General features: G+C 41.5%; 1 protein-coding gene across 1 annotated transcript in view; it reads left to right on the top strand.

The window, feature by feature from the left end:
- Nucleotides 1-1,226: 1,226 nt before the first annotated feature.
- FBXW8 (F-box and WD repeat domain containing 8) overlaps nt 1,227-11,177 on the top strand; it is an 87,037-nt gene continuing 77,086 nt past the window's right edge. Inside the window, 1 exon segment of the mRNA XM_025192710.1 lies at nt 1,227-1,241. Within this exon segment, the coding sequence (XP_025048495.1) occupies nt 1,227-1,241 (15 nt within the window).

Below are 11,177 nucleotides of genomic sequence, written 5' to 3'. Positions count from 1 at the left end.
AGTGATCAGATCAATGGGGAACATAGGGTGCTAAGTACCTGTCAACACCCGGAATGTGGTGGGAGAAGGCTGTACCAGTATGCTGTAGTTCTTGGGACCTGCTGGTAGCCACAGCTGGCCCATGCCTCATGAGTAGATGAGATGGACTTTAAATGTATTTTTCTTCACAAGGTGCACATCATCATGAAGCTATGTACAATGTTCCACTGTGAACACCTTGTTGTTTAAGTATAGCCCTTTCTTCTTTTTATGAATTGATGAGGAACCAACAGTGGCCACAAATATGTATGTGTGGACCTATGAACCAATGAATATGCAGTGCAGGGAGATTTCAGTTTATAGAAGGCTCAGAAACTAACTCCTCTCTGCAAGTTCTGAAAATTCAAGCAGCCCTGACTGGTCATAAAGACCACATAATAACCTTTCTGTGCCTTGACTGGATGCAAGTAAAGGAAGATTTTTCAAAGCTTGAAAGAGCAGTTAGGATCCTTATTTCTATGGGAAGATGTTGAAAACTGAACACTTCACATTCCTTTGGTGCCATTGAAAAGTCTTCCATAATCAGTTTACTGATGCAAACACTGAGAGCTATAATATTTTTTAAATGATTTAGTCATTCTGAAACTATTTGCAAATTTATCAGATAGTTTCAGTTAGAGAAAATACTTTCAGGCTTTAAGTCTTCATCAAGCCCAAAAGAGAATTAATGTATAACTTAGGGCACTTGCCTAAGAGGTGCGATACTGGGTTTCAACACCTGCTCTAAGGTATTGGAAACATTTCATTTGACTTAAAATGTTTTCTTTTTTTGGTTTTTTGTGTCAATGTGGGGGTGCGGGAAAACTCAATCTGAACTGGATTTTGTTTTCCCGTTTTTCTGTGTGATAGGAGGACTGAAAAATTAGTTGCACAACCCTACAAAGATCCCCAATAACATTTGTGCCTTTGGCTCTTTGTGTTCAGTCGTCAATATTTCTTTAATGTCTCTGTTCTGGCGAGCAGTCGTTTGTCAATTTGAATCACTTCCCATGCATATTTTTTGCATGGAGCTAGTGTTATTTATGCTATTCTGTGTCCCTATTCAAAACACTAATGAGTTTATGTTCTACCATGTTTTGTAAATTTGCTGTTTCTCTGTATTTTTCATCCATTGTGACAGCTATGAAACAGGATGTGTTTGCCGATTGTGGCTGTCGCACCCAGTCGTTTAAAAGCATTTCGTAAGAATGATTGCAAACTGGGTAAGACTCAGCTGCTAAAATTCCACCTCAGAGCCAATTTTTATAACTTGTTTTATGCAATTTCCAAATGCAGTGGGTTGCAACAGAACATCTATGAATGTGGTGTTAGTGGGGGTGGCTGTAATTGATCCAGAAAGCCCTGAGAATTACTAGAAAGTATTTCATAACTCTTTTAACCTTTATGGCTTCAAAGAGCAGCCTAGGGCTTAGGGTACGTCTGCACTGCTGTTGGAAGTGTGATTGCAATCCATGTAGGCATGCTCAATTAAGATTTAATCTAGATAGTTTAGGTAATGATAGCAGTGAAACTGCAGTGATGATGGCTTTGGTGTAAACTGTACACATCTTTCAGGGACCCTGGAACTTACTTAAGCAGCTAGCTTATGGTGAAGCCTAGGTCACCTTCACTGTTATTGATGACTATAGTGTTATTGCCTACATGTGCTACAACTGGACCTTTGCAGTGTAGATGTATTCTTAGGCACAGAAGTCCTACAAGTGCTACCTCGGATCCATGCAGCTGATCTCATCAGCCTTTTTTCTGAATAAATGAATGAAAGGAATCCCTGATTCCATATAAATGCTACCTAATAACATGGTACTTTCCATGCTCTCTGCCACCAAATTAAGAGATAAACTGGCCAAGTGTGTTATGTAAAGCTCAGGGTTATTCTTAATGTATTTACAAGTAGAAGGAAAGGAAAATAGGACCTTCACAACATATTTTTGTTTGTGTAGAAATGTTAATAACCAAAATATATTTTTCCTAGTCTTGGGTTCTAGAACATTATTATGGTCAAACCGTAGCACCGCAAAGAGGCACTGTAGCCCCAGACATTTTACATGTAGCACCAGAGATCCTAAACTCGTTAAGAAAAGCTTGCCTGGCTTAATAGATACTTATACACACAAACTCTCTCTTGTCAGAACTACTAAACACAAGTTTCCCCCCCTCCCACTCCCTCCCCCCACCTCCCAAGACTAGCAATGCACTTTTGCAGCATGTTCACCATCTCCAGGTATCCTCTAACCCTGGGTGTATAAGAGATTTTTCACCCTGCTGCATTAAAAGGGACAGTTGTATCCCATACAGTAGATATTGTCTGGTGTGGAAAATCTTAGCCTTACAGTAAAGACATCACTAATCTTTTGACTTAAATTGAAGGAGCACAAGCGCTCAGACCTCAGTCATCTAAAAGGAATGTTGCTTATGTTCTCAACAAGGCATGCACGTATTGACATACGCATACAGGAAGCTTTACATTCTTCTATATATAAGCATGTGTGTGTGTCTGGTTTGCTGCTGGGCCCTTGAACAGCTCCCTTAGTGCAAATCTTTCTTCACGTTGCTCAAGGCTCTTTCATCATGTTCCACTTCTTTCTTCATCTCCAGTCTTCACAGCTGCTGCTCAAGCTCTGGATTCCCTGTAGGAATATGGGAAACAATTTTCTCCAAGGGCGCAGGATTTTCTCCAGCCTGATAAAACAAAAGAAATTGTTTGGTTTTAATTATATTAATGCATTGGTTGCAATACAAGCTTCTTTTAAATTTATGCATGAACCTTCCTATTGATGCAAGACTTTACTGACTAGGACATGCATATACTTTATGGGGAAGATAGTTTTGTGGTTAAAGCACAGAAGATCAGTCTTTCATTCCCAATACTACCTCAGAATTCCTGTGTGGCTCTAACTTAGGGTGGCTCACTCTTTAAATGTTTTGGACTCGCAAAATGTTAACTTTCAGGGAAATGACTAACTTTTCCACAGCAGCAGGAGGGTGTATTGAATATCACAGGGGACTGGAAGCACTGCTTGCTTCATTCCTGGTTTTGCCACTGATTAGATTTGTGGCCTTCAGCAAACCACTTAACACCACTATGTCTCAGTTTCAACTGCAAAATGAGGGCAGTAATAACTTATTTGCCTCACAGGTGGACTGTGAGGCTTAATTAATATTTGTATAGTGCTTAGAGATCCTCAGGTGAAAGGTGCCTATATACGTGCAAATTAGCAGGGAAGTTACCCCAGGGCACCTGTTGTTAAATCCCCATTTCCCATATATACCCTCACATGCATTGACATCAGTATGCTACAGGCTATATCTGCCAACTCTCACAAACAAGCTAAAAGTTTCTGACTTGATTTTTGTAGATCTGCTCTGTAACTTTTTTCTGGCAAAGGATACCAGGGAAAAGTGTTTAATGCTCAAAAGAACAGGAACATGATAATATTGGCTAAAGGGCAGGCACTGTTAATAAATCGCTCAGGTGCCAACCCACTGCCCACTTTAATTCTCCTGACCTATGTTTCTGACACAACCATGTTACTTTAGCTCTGGGTTCTTAATCTCTGGGTAAGTCTTTCTACTGGGAAAGCAAACCTGGGAGAATTTTCCTGATCATTTGAATGCATGTATACAGCGTTAATCCTGTCAGTGAATTTCAGTCCTGATTTACAGAACTATATATTCAGTTGAACAAAGACTACAAACTGTATAGCAGCTTTCTTCATGCATATGAACAATCACCACAGGTTAGCTTGTGACACCATCCTTTTCACTTTGACCCAAGATGTATTTGAATAGAAAGCCTCACAAGTGGAAGGTTTAAACTTTATAGGGTTTATGGAAGAGAGGCAAAAATTTCACTGAGGAATTGGGATGATGATACTCAGAGAAATGTATAAAACAAAATACTTAAATAGGAAGCAAAAATATTCCATTGTCATTCATTACTACTATTGCAAAAACCCAGGGATCTTGGTCACCCTGTGCCAGCACTGTACAGGCACAGAGCATTTGACAGTGCATCCCTTCAAAATTTTATACTCTTCAAACATTTTCTCGCTATATATCCCCTAAACATATAAAAATATCTGACCTAGAACAAAAAGGATAACAGATAAATGAAACCTTAAGTGACACAATATAGAAAACAGAAGGGAAATTTCATGCAACCCCATTGTTGCTGCTGATCTGACAGATGGGAATTGAAGATGACCATCCTAAACAACCAAAAATCTTTAAAAAGTTGGTAAAGCTGATGAATCCCGGAACCACCAAGGGCTACATTAACCCTGGTGCAGGCAGAGAGCCCAATGCAAAGCTGTTTCATTTTAAGCCCTTTGAGAGCTTAAATGGCTCTTGAGTTTTCCACAGGCCTTGAGCCGGCTCTCCGAATAGAGGTGAATTTCACCCAAAGAATAAAAGTCCCAGAATCCTGGACCACATCCCATCCCTCAATAAAACAACTTTAAATATCCAAGGCTGTGTTAAAGCCATTACTGGGTGCGTATTGGCTGCATTGCCAGCATCTGACTCATTAATGGAATATGCTTTGAGCCAAACTCTGATCTCATTTAAAGCACTGTAAATTCAGGGCAACTCAACTGACTTCAGTAGAGTTACTCTAATTTTACCATGAAAGGTGCTTGTCAGATAGACAAATCAGCATTTGAGCCTTTGGGTATGAACAGGGCTTTGGGAAGCCAAACCTCATCCCATATGTCATACTGGGGTGGTTATGGTCTGTCTATACAACTGGTCAAAACTTGTTCATCACAATCCTTTTCTGATAAGTATTGCTTTATGCCAAAATGAACATTTCCTTTTTGTTCAAAATGTTTCAAGTTTTATTAAAAAACAAACTTGTGGAAGTTCAAAGCCTAAACATCTTAGATTTTCAGTAACCCTTCCCACCAAATTCTGTTGATAGAGTTGAAAATAAATTGCTTGTCATTTTTCCTTGAAACTAAAATACATTTTGTGTCCACTCTTGCCTTTGGTCTAGCCATTTAAAGATGCTTAACTGCCATTCACAACTCTTCCCCCTTGCATTTAACCTGGTAAATAGGGACAATAGAATGGAAAGCATTTAATCTAACACTATAAAAGCTGTCTAAGCAGATCTAGACAGTTATTTCTCATTGTCTTTTAAATAGAATCAGACCTCCAAACTTTTAAGTGGCTTTAAAATCTCAATGTTAAATACTGTACTTTGGTTTTACCAGGTAAGAAAATAGTTCTGTTAAAGGAATGTGCTGCACAGTATGGGAATTTAGTGGCTCAGATGAGATGTCACCTGAGCATTCTTTGGCTTATCTTTTTTAGAGATACAAAGCCAAGACAGAGTTAAGTATTCTGCCTACATCTGGTCTAGTGTTGATGAAATCATGGAAGAGGCTTTGTGTAGGTGAGTAGAGCCAAATTCCCTCATAGGATGAGAGAGTGCAACCTCTTTGACTTCAGTGGATTGCAACAATAATTAATTTTGCCGGTGCTTAATAAGTTATCGATAAACTTCAAGGGAGCATATTGAAAAAACTGGGAATAGAGTAAGAAAAAGTAGGATCCCTGGGATTGCACCCTAATGCAGCAGCGAGTTCATGTGAAATGATAGGCTGGACTGAGTTCTAGCATGAGTGAATGTGACCCCTATTGAATTTCTTGAGAGCTGAAATTACTTACATCAGGGCTACATTTCAATCTGGATTTGAAAGGAAACCTAGGAGAGAGAACAAGGAGCAATTTCATGGAGACAAGAAAGGAAGAGTTGATTCAGTGGAGGACTTGGAGGAACAACCCGCCTGGGAGGTCTTAGGAACCAGGATAGAAAGATCATGGAGTCCAGAATAGGAAGGGCAGAATATTGGGGACTCCAGTGTTTCAGTGGATCTGGGTCCAGTTTAGTTTAAATCCACTCCTAGAATGAGGTGTTCTTAGACTGCTGTTTATCTCTGCTACTGGATTATCAAGGAAATTGATGCTGTGCTTTCTCTCATGCAAGTTAATCCTGCAGTATAGCTGTAAGGGGTTTTGAGGTTTATGGATGAGGAATATAACACAGTAGGTTCCTTCATTCTTAGTTTTTCAGGAATATAAATTTTCCTCCCAGCACCAAGTTCAACAATGCACACATAAACAGGATGCAAGATACTGAATGTCTGGTCTACCTTCATCACGCAAAACTGAAATCCACTGCTGAGTCAGCCCAGCTAGTCCAATACCTGCAGTATTGCCTCTGGTCTTTACTCTTTTTTGGACTTCTGCACAGCTCAGTTTGACACCTCCAAAAATCTTATCAGCCCAGTTTTAATACAGATAATTAACTGTACTGAGACTTTGGACAGAGAAGCTCTGCATGAACCTAGCAGCAAGCAGTGGGGGAAATTATTGGCAACACAATGGGCATAGAACCAGGCTGGCAGAGCTGGCGGGGTGAAGTAGGGTTTAATTTAATACACTGCCACTTCTAGACTAATAGAAGAAAAAAACAAAGGACACTGAGAGCCACATTGGCACATGCTAACTATACTTCATGTCCCAGCTGGATTTTTCAAGGTCATGTCAGATTATTTATTATAAAGCTGACATTTTCTAAGTGTTCATCCAAAAATCTACACCATAGACATTAGGTCCCATCCAGTGCACCCGGCTGTGCCTCTACTGAAGTCACTTGATGTCAGTAAGAGCAGGAGAAGGCTCCTAGTATAGAGGGAGCTCTTCCTGACCTGAATTGATGTACACTAAGAAACAGCTGCCATATTCCACTCTGGACATGGTTGTGATATACATGCATATATATATAAAGAGACAGATAGACAGACGCAGACCCAGTCAGAAAGGAATGCCATTTCCACCTGAAGCTATGGAAAAGGAAATCAGTAAGCAATTAGTCAAGCTGCAATTCACCTTTCCTTCACTGCCTGTTTCCTTTCTCTAACCACTAGTCCATAAGATAAATGCTGATTCAATTAAGGATTGAGCTGAGCAGCATTATATGTACAAGCTAGCTCTTCTCTTCTTATGAACCATGCCACAACGTTCTGAAGGATCACATCCTGAACAACCTGGGCTTTCCAACCTGCTGCACATGAATGTCACCATCACTGATGAATTTCTCTGCTGATGAAGGAGTGAGAATACATATTTTGTTCATTCTGCAGGATGGTTAAACTGCTGTTCTTCATTCATCCCTTCTATTCTGTGTCCTGGTACCATACTCATCAATGCAACTTCAGTGGGGTTTTAAAATACATTGTTTTAAATATTGCATTAAATTAATATCGGAGTGAACAAATTAATTATTTTTAATTAAGAAAACAAGAAAAGAAAAATGATAGGATTCAAAAAAGGATCTAAACCCTGAGGGTGAGGTGCTGGTGGTTTGTTTAAGTGTCTGTATATTATGTTGTATTGCACTGTATTTGGATCCACAGTGCTATTATTGCTTGTGCTGCTGCTTGTTGCCTGGAAACTCACCAGGAGAGTTGGATGGTTCTGACACTGGACACATGGCAACCATAGTTTCTGTCATTAGCTTGGTGGTCCCCCACATATGGACATTTAATATCATTCCTAAGATTGTTTCCAGGCTCAAAAAGGTCCTGTTTTGAGAGAGACATATTTGTATATTTGCTTATGAAGAGGAGAACACTTTGAGTCAGCACAGCTCCTTCTGTCCACAGTCTGGTGCGATTTGTCCCACAGCCCTGGCGAGCTTGTACTGAGAGCACTGATATAATTAAGAGGCTGATGAATATTTCCCATGCCCAGTGCTTCCTCTTACAACAACTATATTATCTACATACTCTAACAACTCCACAAACCCACACTGCAACATAAAAAGGGAGCTGCTATGTCTTGTTATAATGGAAAAGGCAAGTGAGATGCGACAAATGTTCCCCAGAGATTCAAGTTTGTTGAACTCAAACATTCAAGCAAATCTACATTGGTTCATTTCCCAACACTTGTAAACAAAATTGCACCTCTGCATTCATGAACCTCATCTCAAACTGAACCCTGGATGGGGTCTGAGGTGGGATCACACAGATCTACTCCCGACTCCCATTACTGTTCTCTAACCACTAGATCACATTCTCATCCAGCAGCTAGGAATTCAGTGAGTTACCATCCTCACAACTTCCTGAACAAACCAGTCCCAATATTTTGGAATTTACTGCTTAAATTAGGAAGTATAGTCTTCTGCTTGCAGGGAAAGACTTCTGGACATGAACTGACTGAACTTACAGACAGATATAAGTGTATACTACACACACAAACACAATGTTATATACATGTGGTACGTGTGTGTCTGTGTGTAAGTACAAGCAATATAAACACATGCACATATATTTTAAACCCTATTTTAAAACACTGTAGATGAAGTTCTTTGAGTGATTGTATATTTAGTTATTATTTCAAAACACCTAAAAAATGTACTAGGCATCCTGCCTTAAAAAGCACAATCTTGATTTGACCAGAAAAGTCACAAACAGACAACAGAATGGGTGAAAATGGTATTTTTCGTCCCTTTTCCTTCCCCTCCCTGAGTTGCCATCCCTTTTTTTCTTGTCTTAACTGAGGCACCAATTTAGGAAACTACTTTGTCACATACTTAACTTTAAGCCCTTAAATAAGTACCACTGAAGTCAATCTAAGAAGCTTTTTTCCAACTATTTGAATTGGTCTAATAAAAGATATCGGATTTACCCAAATAATCTTGTCTGCCCATGTCCTTGAACCAACACGGCTACAACCTACACCACTAAAGTCAATGAAACTTACTCATATGCTAAAACAGTGGTTTTCAACTTGCAGTCCATGGACCCCTTCAGGTCCACAGACTATCAAAGGGGTCCATGAAAAATTACTATGATCAATCAAAAGTATGTGAATATCCAAACTTACAATTCAAAAGGGATCCACACCTCCACTGGAAATTTCCAAAGGGGCCCGCGAATGAAAAAAAGTTGAAACCCGTTACGCTAGAAATTAAATATTCACTACAGTGCTTTCCTTGATATGTACAGATTTAAGTGTATGTTTACGTGCTACTTGGGACTGGGGCCTTAAATTGTAAACTCCTTCAGGCAGATAATACCCTCTCCTCTGGAACTGCTATATAAAAAGTGTGTGTGTGTGTGTGTGTGTAAAACATCTAAAAGGTGAGAATTTTTTCCTGTCCTTTCAATACAATATTACCTCTGAAGAATGACTGTGATAATTTAAATGGCCAATTGCTTTGCCTTTGTCACTGCAGATCATTTTTAGCAAAAACCGTCTTAAACTCAGCTGATGCAAGCACAAAGTATAGATGACAATTTAAAATATCTGCAGTCCAGCATAGAGAGGAATAGAAACTAGGTTCCTTTGTTTGCTAGGGAAATGGGTCACAACCAAGGAGCCATGTGGCACTTGGCATTTGAATGTTAAAATAATTAGTGATGGCTTCTTTAATAAAGAACAATATCTAAGAAAGCATAACAACGATCACAGGAGCTAGAACACTGAAACTAGATAGATTGTAGAAAAAGTGGTGTCCTACCAGCAGGAGAGGTTTCTACCTCTCTGGGTTTGGTTTATAGAAACAATCTCTACATTTTGGAGGAAGAAATAACTGGGTTTAATCCCAGAAGTCTAAAGTTCCATCATGTGAGAAATCAGTTGATCCCTAAAACAACAGGAGGGGACCCCTCAGAATTACTTTTTCTAGTAAAGCATCAGTGTTCTTGGTACTGGGTAAGCACTGTCTATTTAAACCCCAGAAGGAGGCAGCGAAATAAGGCGCGCAGCAACCCTCTGGGATTTACAGTGTGTGAAACTGATGGAACTGAGCTGGCTTATGCTCAGACTGCACAATGCTTCTACAGTCAGGAGAGAGCAGTCTCCCCAGGGCATTAAGTTTAGGAGTGCCCCTATACCACAGCATTAGTTGCTGTTGTAAGTGCCTGAAAGCTGCTTTAGAGGCCACGGAGTCGCATGTATGTGCCATAGGAAGCGGCAGCGGGTGCAGACAGGACCAGCCCAGCCCAAGGAAGAGGAGAGCTAGTGCTGCACAGGCAAACAGTTCCTGGAAAGCACATCTACGCGAGCTATTGGCAGGACCTTTCAAGCCATTGCTACAGCAGTGAGTGCAATGAACCAGTGGGTCCCAGTCAAGGGACTTGCCCGCACTCACACGCCTAAGCCAGGGGCAGGCAGCAGCGCTGCTCCCCTGACCCGGTGCCAGGCGGCAGGTTGCCTAGGAGATGAGATGAAGCAGGTGAAGTTTCTTCACTGCACAAGGGCTGCAGGCAGCAGGCAATAAGGCTGCCCTGGGGCATGGCAAGTGGCCGGCCAGGGGTAGGTGCGCTCTCCATCCTTGGGGACTTCCCAGTAGGCAAGGTGTCACCCAAGGGAAATCTCTGTGGAACGCAGTTGGACACCGGGCTCGAGCCCATTATGTTCTCTGAGGCAATTTAATGGACTTTACACTATCTCTTGGCTCTGGGCAGCAGCTCTACCGCATTCATCAGTCTCCTTTTTTTGTTTTGGTTTTTGGCTCTTGCAAAAAACTGATGCAAACTGTGAAAAAATACATGGCAGAGGAAACACTTCGTACTTGGCAGGGCAGCCTCTGTCAGTGGCACTGAGCTGCCACATGCACGCGCGCACACACACACACACACACACACACACACACACACACACACACACACTATCATAATATCATAGTGCTTAGGGTCGGAAGGGACCTAAACAGATCATGAGGTCTGACCCCCTGTATGCATTCCCACTTATACACACACTCACACACACACAAATCCACTCATACACACACTCGCACTCATACACATTCAGACACACTCATACACACAAATATACACACACACGCACACATACACATTCGGACATGCACACACACATACACACACACTGATACACACACACACTCACATTCAAACGCACACTCGTACACTCATTCACATTCAAACACACACTCGCACACAGACTCCCTCCTGGGCGCACACGCGTCCCCGGCCCCCGGCCCCGTGCCGGGCTCTCCGCGCCGAGGCGGGGGCAGGGCGGGGGCCGAGGATCCGCGCGCAGAGCCGGGCGGCACGAGACGTGCGGGACAGCAGGGCAGGGGCAGCCCCGGGCTGGACCGCGCCGCC

Source organism: Alligator sinensis, unplaced genomic scaffold, assembly GCF_000455745.1.
Source record: "Alligator sinensis unplaced genomic scaffold, ASM45574v1 scaffold216_1, whole genome shotgun sequence".
NCBI lineage: Eukaryota > Metazoa > Chordata > Crocodylia > Alligatoridae > Alligator > Alligator sinensis.
Note: the sequence above shows the minus strand (reverse complement) of the source record. Positions and strands in the feature narration are given on the sequence as shown.